We start from the raw sequence: 13814 nt of genomic DNA, 5'->3' as shown, positions 1-13814 counted from the left end.
TGATCACTGATTTCTTTGCATTTTATTTTTCTTCTTTTGAAGAGGTTTCATGTTTACATCATTTTCTCCATATTTTGTTTAATACATTTGCATTATTGATTTAATTCACTACGTGGCCTAGTCTGCCAATTGGACTTCCAGCAAGTAGGCCCAGTAAAAGCCGTGGGTGCATGAAACAGCTGTTTCAGTTGTGGTGTCTGCAGGATTTAGGCCATAGATGGAGTTGGATTGAAATACAAAATGTTCTTTGTTTTGGTATTCCGTGTTTTTTTCATGCAAACTGTGTGTTTTTGTAAAAGTCTTTCTTTAGCCCTGTTAATTTTCGTTTTTGGCATTGCAAATTAATGCTGTTTATTCAGTTTTACCATTCGTCCTTTGTCTGGTGTGTGTGTGTGTGTGTGTGTGTGTATACCTTAAATAGAGCACAATGCATCTATCCAGATGAAATGAGTCTGCTGAATAAGGTATTGTTTAACAGTGCCACCTAGTGTACTGAAAAACACTGAACATCTGTGCTATCAAGTACAAGAGAATAGATCACTATAATTACTGACATCTATTTATCATACAGTTTAATATTGATCTCAACAGCTGTATTTTAATTTATAAAATGTGCATTGGGAAATGGCCAACAGATAGAGCAGTGTATCCTATCCTCCAATAGAAGACATCCACATGACATGTGAACCATCTATGATGCACATTTGAAGGCACACGCAGGGCTACAGCATTAAAAACCAAAACACAAAACATTTAAAGTCTTTGATAAAATGGACAATCATTTTAGTGAATTATTGCATTATCATTTTTTGGCTGCAAAATAGAATCAAATGCCAGGTCAAATTCATCACCCATCCCACCACTTTACTCTCTGAGCTACAACACATTTGACCTTTCAGCAACGGATATTGCTTTAACAGAACATGGAACTGCTAAGGCAAAGTGTCAGCAGCAAGTAAAAAGTCTATTTGTCAAGCAGTGAGAGGAGAGACAGAAAGCAGAGCCCCCCCTGGTGTCCACAGCAGTGATGTAAACAACCTGTGATACAGAAGGAATCTGATTCAGGACAGAGACAACCTATTCATTTCCTCTTTTTAGCTGATTTCTCTACAATTATGACTCATAAGTGGAACAAACAGATGTTTCTTTTTGAGCATGAACAAAAATAAAGCTTTCATAATCTGCCACGTCATGCAATTGATTAACCATCCTAGGAAACACCTGCAGCTCCTCAATGACATAGTGAGCATCACCTAGCGCTTTCCTGACAAAACTCTCATCAATACATAGATGGTGAAACCTAAGGCTGCCAGCCATGTAAAATGTCAGTTTTAGACAAGCAATCAATATTAAATGCCCTCCATTTTTTAATAATGATGAGACATTTTTTAAGGAACTGCAGAACTCCTCTTCATCTGTTGCATGGACCTCCAAACAATGTGCTAGGAGCAGGCAGTCAGCCTGGGGAAGTACAGTGGGAGACAGCGGGTTACATTTACTGACATCATATTTGAGAACTAGTTTGACTTTCCTTTTTAACTCGTTTTGCATCTCATCCCATTCTTCCCTACAAATAAAGAAATAAACACAATTAATATTTGTTTTATCATTGGCTAAACATGTTCTGTATAGTGTGTATAAAATATATTCTGGGCCTGATGCACAAAGGTAAACTTCATGTTTGTGTCAGTTTGGGCTGCGAACTCCACACAAAAACAGATAACAGGTCTAACTTTTTATGCTTGAAGTTCTCCACCCCAGATGATGAGTTTCTGCACTCATAAACATACTATTAAAATGCAGTTTTGTGAATATTGGAAAAAATACACTTACACAAATATGTACATTTACATTTGTGATTGAGGATGTGTGTATTTTAGTGAACTATATACACAATACAATACACCCATACATACATGCTACGAATACAGTCAATCGAAGTGCGTAAATGTTTCTTTATTCAAGCATTAAAAAAACATCCATTAAAATACTTTATAAAACAAAACACATAGGAGATTTCATTCCTGTAATGCACTGACCCTCACCCAGATGGAGTTAGTTTTGTAGTAAGGACTCCCTTAATACGTACATACATTGTTAAGTTAGCATAACCACGTTAGATGTTAGAAAGCCATCTTGCTGCTTTTGCACACGACACTGCGTTCACATTTTATTGCTTAAACAAACTGCTGACTCGAGCTTTGGCTCACACGAGAGCAATCTGTTGTTACCATCCAGAGCTCTGCGCAGCGACCTTGGTCTGTACATGATGTGACAAACAGTCTGGGTTGTTAGACAATGCATGTTTTCCACTCTAGGTTGATCGACCCACTATTTAGCCATAACACACAGGCAGCTGCAAAATACCTGAAAGTTGGTGCTTTTAATATTACAGCCCTCATGTTTAATATTCAGACTGAAGACGAGCCTTCCTGCGAGAAGACTCCTGATGCTCCTGTAATGTGATTTCACTAAGCTGATCTTTGAGGTATGGGGTCCCCTATTCAAGCCTAAGAGACCTTCTATTAGCATAATAATAATATTAGCGTCTTAGTAAAGGGAAGGTGGTAGTATCCACTGTCATTATAACATGATCACCCCTTTTATATTCTATGGTATTGTAACGATGCTGATGGTTTTGATTTTAATCATTTGTCTGCTTGTATTAGCCAAAGTACTGCATCTTAGGACACGTGGTCTATAAAAATAAACTCTTTTTATTTTCACCGTGTCTCTGTTGATTCTTGTTGTGGACTGATGTGAGAATAATATACGAACAGGTATTTCCGATTCCCACCATTCCTGAGAGTATACTGAGTCGCTTGTTCTGGGTTGTCTTTTCATTGGGATCGCCGAGCTATATCTCGGATAACGAATGGGACACTATTGCTAGCCGGATACTGGGTTCTGGGTTCTGAGGTGAGTTTCTGGTACACCACAATTCACTGAGGTCCTGGGGTTCTACGCATAGTTCTGTATATAAGCAGAATCCCTGCAACATGGCGCACCTAACGTTTGGTCTATGAGTTGAAACGCCTTAGTAGTGCTTATATTAGTCCACAACACCCTCATTCTTGTTTCCGGATAACAAGTCTGACGGATTTAAACCTACCTATTTCTGTTGATATATGTTTCTTCAAGCTTGATCATTAAAAAGGTTATTGAACCCTTGTGCTACTGAATGCTTCAAGTGTAGCTTGTCCTTATGGCGGTAGATATTGCGGCGCATAGCCGTGCAGCTCTGAAACGTCATTTGACGCAGTATGGGGTGCCGGACACTGGTATGAACGTCATCTTTGTTGTAGGAGCCGATGCAGCTCATCCCTAGGAGTTGTTCTACTCTTGGGTGACGATTCCGGCGGTGAGTGCGGATGATAATACCTTTCATTCTTACACTGCCACTGCCGTGCCAGCGAACTATACACCGTATAGGACACAGGAAATACCAATATCTGCTTGGCAGCATCATATTTGGTTTAATGGCGCCCTTCCTCATGTGGTTATACCGCCGAGAATGGGCCCTTTATCAATTGCAGGGGCCACTTGGCCGGTACTAGCCGGATTTACGCCTCATCCCCGTTACCTCACGGTGACGGTGGCTGAGTTGCGTGTACTGCACACTGCCGTTATTACGGTATATAGGGCGTTAGTGCAGTACGTGTCGCGCAATATGCAGGCGGGGGCACCTGCTGTTGCGGGGCAGCCTACTGACCACCACGCGGTAGTCATTAGTCCTGTTATGGTTAATTCTGTTATGGGCAAGCGCCCCCAAACTAGGGATGATTTCCCCTTTTGGCTTGCTGAAAAATTTGACCAAATAGAAGCGGTATACCCGAATACGTCTCCTGTGGTGAAACACAGGATCCTTACCATTAGTTTGCCTAAAGACTTGGTCCCCAACGTAGATGATTGTGTTAACTGGGGTAAGGTCTTTGCAGCGACGTACGCACAGTGCTTTGGCACTCCGTCTATGTTGCAGCTGCCCTCCGTTATTAAACGTGTTCAAGAGAACCACGGTGCGGAGTCTGCGATAGAATTAGGGATGCGGCTCCTCGGACAGTTTGACCTGGTGGCTACCATGATAATGGGTAACCTTAAGGGTGATGCTTTGCAATTCCAGGTTCGTAATGAACTGAAGAAAGTTGCTGAGGAGGATAAGCCGCAGGAATTTGCGAAAATAATCTCAGGTGCATACTGAGATTTGGGTCGTAGCTCCTTAGGAGTTAAGCCTGTGATCAAAACTCCCGATATTAAGCAGCAGGGTAAGGCGGAAGCCTCTGGTAAGGATGACCGGCCAAGCTTTCCGAAACAAAATTGGCGGTCTAAACAACAGGGAAAGCAGCAGCAGAAACAGGGCTCTCGGCCTGCCTCTCCAGTTCAGTCAAGTGGTGAACGCACTTATGATCTGCGTGATTGTGCTACTATTAAGTCTCCTGATAGATTTCAGGTTTCTGAACAACGTTCTCCTCGTTCTTCACAGGAAACATCGGCTTCACAGTCCGGTGGCGGAGGCGGTGGCAAAGGTCGGGGTGCACCACAAACACGTGACCAGCCCCGACAGACTGAGGGTAAAGGCAAGCAGGACGAATTTGCACGACAAAGACCCCCGTTTCAGAAGAAGAAAGTGGCGGCTCTGACGGCAAGGTATGCCTCAGATAGTGCGGACACAGCTTCGGAACCGGACATGGGCGCAGACGCTACTGGACAGCGCAGCGGAAATTACCATAGTCCGTCAAGCTCTGCGTCCATTTCTGGCGGTGACAGCAACTGATATATTGGTTACTGTTGAGACAGCTGACACCAGAGTGGCACCCCCTGACAGACTTTATGAAATAGTCTTATTAATTGAGGGTGACATACAACGTACAATAAAAGGGATTTTTTGGGATAATCTGACTACCACCTATGATATCCTCCTAGCGGAGGCAGATTGGCCCCCAGCTTTCATTTTAGAAGCTCCTAGAGGGGAGGAGGTCATCCTCCCGTCCTTTGCGCACACAGTGCCTAAGGACCAGGCTGAAGTGTACGCTGAGGAGTGGGCGCTGGCGCTTGCGCCGGCGGTATATCGTACTCAGGTGGGATGGGACCGGTTGTCCCCCTGCCATGAGATTCCATTGCAGTCTATGCCCCAGCCTCAACCCCAATATCCCATGCGTCGTGAAGCAAGGCCACACGTCGCGGCGATCCTTGAACAATTGGAATATCAGGGTGTTATTGAAACTTGTGTGTCCCCTATGAATAACCCTTTATTCACTGTAACGAAGCCTGACGGCTCGTACCGTTTAGTTTTGGATTACCGGCACCTAAATTCCCATTGCCGGACCTGCGCGGTACAAAATACACACAGCTCGGCTCTGGTCGACAGTCTCGTGCGTAAAAGATTTAAAACGACACTTGACATTTCCAATGGCTTTTTTAGCCACAACCTGTCCACACTAAGTAGCCAGTGGACGGCGTTTACGTCGGGCAGCAAACAAAAACAGTTTACGAGATTAGCCATGGGCTACAAAAACAGCCCTGGCGTCTTTTCCGCTCGCGTGGTCTCTCTCTTAGAGAGAATAGACCCCGATGCATACTCCTATGTTGACGATATCTATCTCACGGATGATGAGCTGATGCCACATCTGTCTCGAGTCGACAATATTATTGTGAGTTTTGCAGACTATGGCTACAAATTTAATTTTGCGAAGTCTCACATCGCGGAATATACAGTGTTGTTTTTGGGCTACAAGCTCAACAATGAGGGTAAGGGATTAGCTCCTCACTTTCTGGAGAAGTGCACATGCTTGCGCGCTCCTACAACGCTGAAAAAATTACAATCTCTCCTGGGCTTTCTGAATTTCGGACGTACGTATATTCCTGATTATGCCCAGCGTATCAAACCGCTTTATGCCTTGGTACAACCTTCCTTTTCGAAGTCTAGCTGGCAGCTGGAACACTCAGCTATTCTACAGTCTTTACAGGCTGATCTTCTTGCTTCTCAATACTTGCTGACGCGTGATAACCGCACTAACCTGGTAATAAGAATAGTACCAGGCGCCGTGGGTTTCACGTATTTAACGTTTAATGAGGGCGATACAGTCCCCATTGCGTATAAATCACACTTGTACACCTCTGCTGAATTACGTTTTTCCACGGTCGAGAAAGTTCTGACTGCTGTACAGATGGCGATCCTTAAAGAACGCGCACTGTCTCATGGGAAACAGATTCTGGTTGTAACACCGTATCCTGCCCTAGAGGCAGTGACTAAAGCAAGTGTACCAAATTCTAAAGCTTTGCATCCACGGTGGATACAATGGGCAACAACTCTGACGTCGCCAGAAGTCACTTATATCTTTGACGCCTCATTACAGACTCAAGAGTACTTGCAGTATGAATTCGTTCATCCGGCTCCTCTGTCTTTGCGCCCGCTCGAAGAATACCATTGTGTCAAATACACTGACGGCTCGGCGCAGCCCGCGATCGGATCTAAGCACGCTTATTCTGCGGCTTGCGCAATTGTCGTAGGTACATTCGTAAATGGTGAGTTCCAATCTGATGCAGTGCATACGCAGCCATTGGGTGATTGTACCGCGCAGTTGGCGGAGCTTCGGGCTCTGGTGCTTGCACTGGAGTTTGCAGATCCCCGTGTCACGACTTTAATAGTTAGTGACTGTTTTTATTGTGTCCAGTCATACAATGACAACTTACACTTCTGGTCTCAGAATGATTATCGAGACACCAAAGGTAGCACAATTAAGCATAAACTGCTTTGGGTTCGAGTGGCAGACTTTAAAGAACGTCTCCCACTCGTGAATGTTATTCACACTCTTGGTCACCAACGACTTGGTGTCCATGCTGTCGGTAACAGCTTGGCTGACGAGGCAGCAAAAACAGCAGTGGCAACATACTTAGTGGCAGCAGTTACAAGATCCAAAAGTAAGATTGATGATGACATCTTGGCAGCTATTGCTGCTACAGAGAAGGGAAGTGATTACCCGAAGGGTTTTCCTTCTCGTTATTTTTATCATTTAAGTCCTGATAACGTCCCGTTAGTGAGGATTAACGACGTTGGTGACAGAATTATTCCCAACGCGGACTGCAGACCAGCACTGATTCTAGCTGCACACGAGGGGTTGGCGTCAGCCCACGCCGGTGTGTCCGCTACTATATCTCTGTTACAACAACGTTACTGGTGGTTTGGTTTATATAAATAAGCGCGCGCTTATGTTCTTGATTGTGACATTTGCCAACAGATTAAACCTTCTACTGTTGCGCGTCCACCACAAACACAGTTGTATATTTCTAATAAGCCATTTGGTTGTGTTTATTTAGATCACTGCGGTCCTTTTTCGTCTGATACTGCGTACAAGTATATCTTGGTTGCAGTGGATTCGTGCACACGTTTTCTCTGGGTATGGCCACAAAGGAGTGCTGACTCACGGACTGTCATCAGGGATTTGCGTGTCTTTGTGGGAACTTTTGCGTGTGGTACCTTCCATTCTGATCAGGGCCCTGCGTTCGCCTCTAAGGCTTACAAGGAGGCTATGAGAAATTTGGGGGTCCTAGTCAAATTTTCGTCCCCCTACCGACCTCAGGGTAATAGTGTGGTGGAGCGAATGAACCGTGACTTAAAGCAATCATTGACAGCACGTGTTTTAGGCACAGGCTGGAACTGGCTAGCCCATTTGTATAACGTCCAACGTGCACTTAATAATCTCCCTAGAACGTCTCTGGGTGGGCGGACCCCATACATGATGCTCTTCGGAATCAGAATGTTTGTTCCAGACCTTGATGGTCTAGACATGGCGGCGTCGACCGCACCCTTTGACGTAGATGATCACTGTGCTGTTTTGCAGACTCTACAAGAAGCCAGAGACACTCTTTCGAAGGAACACTTGCCCTCCACGTCTGAAGCTGAGGTTCAGATTCCGGTAGTCGGCTGGCTGCCCCGAGTTGGAGACCTGGTCCGTGAGAAGGTGGAGAACAAGAAGGAGTTCGGCCCCTCTTATCGTGCACCGGTTCCAGTGCTTGGAGTGCAGGGTACAAGAACAGTCATTTTACCTCCACTTCCTGGTCGAAAGGACAACAGGTACATCTCTATTGACAATGTCAAACTTCAGCGAGTGGCCGATACTTCTTAGCCTGACTCCAGCAGTTTCATGCCAGATGATGCAAAGGAATTCAATGTTGGTTCCTGCTTCTACCACCTTGTCTGATGTTGCCATGGAGATGCAGTCAGTTACTGATCCCCTGTTAATACCACCGGCTGGTGGTCTGCCCGACGAGACTGAGTATGCTTATCCTACAAATGGTCACTCGCCTGTTTTACAATCTACGGCGCTGGACCAGTCCCGTTTCTCCTTTGACACTAACTCATTGCCCTCCACTCCCCCTTCGAACATTGCTGTTTTTGCTAGTTGGTTCAAAAGACATTTTTTGGTTGCCCCTTGGACATACATCTGGCTATTGCTTTTCAGTATTTTTTTGTTTATGTCCATTGGATTTGTAATAGTGTTTTTCCATCTGGTGGATGGCCACTACCTCAAAGAGAGATCAACAATTAGACTCATCAATGGAACTTTGGCCCCCCACTCATCGTCCCACATCATGAAAAGGGACCAGACTTTTGTGAATATTACTGCCTGGCCCGTCATGGATGGAATCGCGTGGGATGCTGTTAAATTCCAAATTCATGGACCCACAGAGGTCATCAATGTACCTAATGTATTTCGTGTTTCTATGGGTGATGTAGTTAAACAGAACATACGTTCTGATGATTGGGATGTACACGCCATTGAAGCACTGTTTTCGGATTTGAAATATTATGCCGCTTTTGATGCTGAAGATTTGTATGAAAATGCGGCTAATTATGCAGAACAGTATTGTTTTCAGCATTATGGCAATCACTTCCTGCATAAAGCGAATACATTTAGAAATTTTGTAAATTTTACCCAATGGGAACACTGTCCCACCCCCTCTTTCGGCAGTTCACCTACATTAGTTTATAAGTATACTTATTTTACTGATTTCAGTGTTTCCGACCCAGCATCCTTTTATTTTAAAGTTATGCCTGAGTCTGCCTCAAAGGTTAGACTGACACACACCAAATTACTTTATTCTAAGTCCTTTATGGATGAGTTGTCAATCAAAGGTTATGATCTATGGAAGGCTACTATTGATGTTAAGTCGGTTTGGGGTTCCAAACCGTGGCAGGTTTAGGGAACTGAAGCTTTACACCGTGCCTGTCTCGTACCAAATCATATGTTGTTTTTAAATTCAACCATCTTCCAAACCACCTGTTTTGGATTGGCCACTTCTAAAAAACTAAATTCGCCTTCTGTGCCGGATCTGGGCGCTTACCCCAATTGGGATAACCACACAGATCTGTCCCTTCCTGCTTTGCAGTCATTAGTTTCTAATACATCTTTCAATATTTCGAAATTTAGTAGTGAAGGATGGTTAATTTGGCAAAGCAGTTCTGATACCTGTCAACGTCGTTTTCTAGGGCTGAAACCAGGGTATACTCAGGAACGCGTAGACCCTCGATTTGAGTCGTCACATACAGTAACTACATACTCTGTAGGGAAATTATGTCAGTCCTGGCTGCGACATTCCACCTTGGCATCTGTCAAAGTTCATTTATCAAAATTACATGACAAAATAGATTTGAATTATTTTGTTAAAGGTCCTCTGGGTGGCAGATCCAAAAGGTGGGCGTATGCTATTTACAACGAAGTATGGAAATTGTCGCAAATTGAGGCAGCTTCACGATTGAGAGCTATTGATCAGGCTAATATGGAAAAAGTATTAGCAGTTATTGATAACAGCATTAGCACTCTTTCTTCTCGAATTTATACATTAGATAATATTGTTTCTTCAATTGTTGATATTGTGCATGATGATATGTCGGTATTGTATCATGGTCAAAACCAGTTGCGTTCTGTTATGCAGTTTGCATGGACATTACAAATGTTAAAGGCAGGGAAGGTCCCCTGGGACTATCTGAATACAACATCATTATTTCTTCCCTTTAACCTTACTGACAAGCATCAGTTCATGTCCATGAAAAATGCTTCATATTCCTTGTTACATATTGAAAAGTTGGAGCCGTTACCTTTCTCTGTGGCGGAATTGGATTCAGCAGTGTGGTTATTACATGGGTTGATAACTCTACCGTTCGCCCTTTTTAAGTTTACATCTTGTATGAAACACTATGCTCTGGGTAGATATGAACAGCTGGGTACCGCTTTCATACATGAGGTCTGGTCCCTCCCTTTTACGTATAGATGTACAAGAGACGGTACTGAGGTTTATCTGAAGGGTGAGGAATGTACAACGACACCTGATCATTCTGTGGTATGTAGGCACATTCAGTTGCACGGTGCATGTAATGTACACGCCCCAAATTTGGCCTGCGTCCTCAAAGGTATCCCGGTACCAGTGATTACACCATCTTTCACGCTGCTTGCAAACGGTAGTTATTTGATTTGGAATAATGAAGCTTGCTGCGGGATGTTAGTGGGAATCCCATATATAGTAACTGTATCACAGAGAGTTGTCTGCTGCAATAATGTTCTGTTTCCTCCCCCGCATGGGGGGCTGGATGTTTCCATCTGGCCTTCGATTCCAACCTTGAAAGCAGAGTTCAACAAGATGAGCAGAATAAGAGCTCTTTTGTCCCAAAAGGAGGTGCCATTGACTTCCTCCCGAGAAACATTTGTCCTTCACGTAGCAAATACGCGCACTGAGGTACAGGCGCTTTTGAATACTGACCTCCCCCTGCATTTTGGTGCTTTGATCCAAACAATTTTCAATGCCTCGTCCACAACCGGCCTGGCTCATTTTTTAAAACTTGTGGGCTCGGGCCTCGTGACCTCTTTCCAAACTATTTTTGGTGTGATTCCGGCATTTTTTCATTCGCTATTCTCGAGCGTCTTTGGAGGTGTCCCGTTGATTCTGGCGCTAGTGGCAGGTGTGCTACTTTTACTTTTCATACTACGGAATGGCTGCTCTTTCTGTGCCACACGACAGCCTGTCCCGTCTGCAGCTTCTTCGTGACAGGATGCTTGAATACTATGGCATCCTGCCATTGGCGACTTTGAGCCTGGCATATGGATTATCCTTCCGGTATTCCTACTTCACCTGCGTGCAACCTGTCTTTCACTGCCTAGATTGTCCCTTTGAATGGCCTCTGGATTTGTGCTTAACCAACACGGTGTCTCCGGACCCGGATTATGATCGACTGATGAGGCCCTTAGTGTCTCACGAGTTCGCCTGTTCTGGTGTTCGGATTATGGCCTGTGGTGCGGCGCATGGAATCCTGGGTAATTGGGACATCGCAAGGGCGGCATATGACTTCTTGGATATGAGTTATTTGGAAGTACACGCTGGTTGCCCTCTGATGGTGCTAGAGGCTCCGCTAATGGAAGAACATGTATGTTCCTTTTCTTTGATTAACTGGATGGCTGAAACATTCAGTGGCCGTGCCAACGATTTTCTGCTGGAAGCAGTGGCCATGTATGCTGCATATACGTTCATGGATTGAGTGAACTGTCGTCCACTGTGTTTTCCTCACGTGTCTTGAACAGTCCCTGTGCCTCTGCACTTCTGCCCGATGAGGCGTTTTTTCATTTTTTCACCCCCCACTGCACGTTTGAGGTTTTTTGTTTTTTCTTTCCACTTTTGGTTTTTTCATTCTCGGACTTTGCCTGAACTGAAACTTGTTTTTTGAATTGAATACGCCTTGTTCTGCTCTGTCGCACTTGAACTCTGCGTTCTCTCTTTTCTTGCATACTAAGTAGTGCTTCGATCAAGGGGGCATGTAGTAAGGACTCCCTTAATACGTACATACATTGTTAAGTTAGCATAACCACGTTAGATGTTAGAAAGCCATCTTGCTGCTTTTGCACACGACACTGCGTTCACATGTTATTGCTTAAACAAACTGCTGACTCGAGCTTTGGCTCACACGAGAGCAATCTGTTGTTACCATCCAGAGCTCTGCGCAGCGACCTTGGTCTGTACATGATGTGACAAACAGTCTGGGTTGTTAGACAATGCATGTTTTCCACTCTAGGTTGATCGACCCACTATTTAGCCATAACACACAGGCAGCTGCAAAATACCTGAAAGTTGGTGCTTTTAATATTACAGCCCTCATGTTTAATATTCAGACCGAAGACGAGCCTTCCTGCGAGAAGACTCCTGATGCTCCTGTGATGTGATTTCACTAAGCTGATCTTTGAGGTATGGGGTCCCCTATTCAAGCCTAAGAGACCTTCTATTAGCATAATAATAATATTAGCTTCTTAGTAAAGGGAAGGTGGTAGTATCCACTGTCATTATAACATGATCACCCCTTTTATATTCTATGGTATTGTAACGATGCTGATGGATTTGATTTCAATCATTTGTCTGCTTGTATTAGCCAAAGTACTGCATCTTAGGACACGTGGTCTATAAAAATAAACTCTTTTTATTTTCACCGTGTCTCTGTTGATTCTTGTTGTGGACTGATGTGAGAATAATATACCAACAGGTATTTCCGATTCCCACCATTCCTGAGAGTATACTGAGTCGCTTGTTCTGGGTTGTCTTTTCATTGGGATCGCCGAGCTAAATCTCGGATAACGAATGGGACACTTATGCTAGCCAGATACTGGGTTCTGGGTTCTGAGGTGAGTTTCTGGTACACCACAATTCACTGAGGTCCTGGGGTTCTACGCATAGTTCTGTATATAAGCAGAATCCCTGCAACAGTATAGTAGTGTGTGATGTTGCAAACATCATGATGACAAGTCTGGAATCCCATGGTGTATGTTCCACATAGGAAGGCAGTTATACGCACACATTCATGTGTATGCAAATGCACTGCATACATTCGGGCACACACACACATACATTTCTGAAAATCAAGACTATGTTGTCTCATACTGAAGTAAGTTTAAAAACTTGAATCCAAATGTACACACATTAAGAATGCTGTGTGTTTTCTACTGGTACACTTGCTTCTTTCTATGTCTTACTGTAATCAGTATATCATTGTATAACTTCATTCTTACCCACCTGTGCCAGGTCTTTATGATTATATTTTTTTACTTATGCATACGGGATTATTGTATATAAATAACAGAACAATAACAAGCACACAAGAACATAATATTTACCATGTCAGGCAAAAAGGGGCTATGTGTTGGCTGTAAACGTTTGACTAAATATTGCAGTACAATAAATTATCCTGATATCATGTATGGATAAACGCAATCATTTTCCTGGCATAAGATCAGGTGAGTGAGGGACTCTTGGGGGAATCTTCAGTGGTCAGGATAAAATATGACAGGGGGCAAGAATACCAAGGATGTTATCACACCTTTTATCTCAAACGAGGAGCGAGGAAAGTCATCTAGATTCACTTTATGGCAAGTCTGGGAAAGGGACCAAATATTACTAACCACTATTAGATTGTCTTTCATCTTATAAATGAGCTGCTCATATGAAGCTGTCTTGTGTATCTCAGTCAACCATTTTTCATGGGTAGGTAGCAGTTGTGTGTGCCAATGGCAAAAGTGTGGAAAGTTTGGCAGTGGCCATTGTCGTTGCCAGTAGTGCTCACCTAGGTCCTGTGACATCGAGTAGGCCACTTGTATCGTGGAGCAAGACTGTTAGTTTCGATAGAGTGGGGGGCAGGTCAAGGGCTGAAATAAATGTAGTTCAGATTCTGAATCATAGGCAATGAATGCTGAGGCACTCATAAGAAATGTGAACTGTGTCACTTGTGGGCTGTTTGCATCTCCAGTTTTTTCTGCATCCATGATCATTTCTGGGCCATTCTG

At 43.9% G+C, this 13814-nt stretch overlaps 1 protein-coding gene across 1 annotated transcript in view; it reads right to left on the bottom strand.

Moving 5' to 3' along the window:
• Positions 1–400: 400 nt before the first annotated feature.
• Positions 401–13814, bottom strand: part of LOC146829767 (nicotinamide N-methyltransferase-like) — a 223238-nt gene continuing 209824 nt past the window's right edge. Inside the window, exon 4 of the mRNA XM_085608487.1 lies at positions 401–1567. Within this exon, the coding sequence (XP_085464613.1) occupies positions 1114–1567 (454 nt within the window). The 3' untranslated portion in view covers positions 401–1113. The remainder of the gene's footprint in view (positions 1568–13814) is intronic.

Source organism: Triturus cristatus, chromosome 5_2 (genome assembly GCF_964204655.1).
Source record: "Triturus cristatus chromosome 5_2, aTriCri1.1, whole genome shotgun sequence".
In the NCBI taxonomy this organism is placed as follows: Eukaryota; Metazoa; Chordata; class Amphibia; order Caudata; family Salamandridae; genus Triturus; species Triturus cristatus.
The sequence above is the reverse complement of the archived record's forward strand: the minus strand, read 5'-3'. Positions and strand labels throughout refer to the sequence as shown.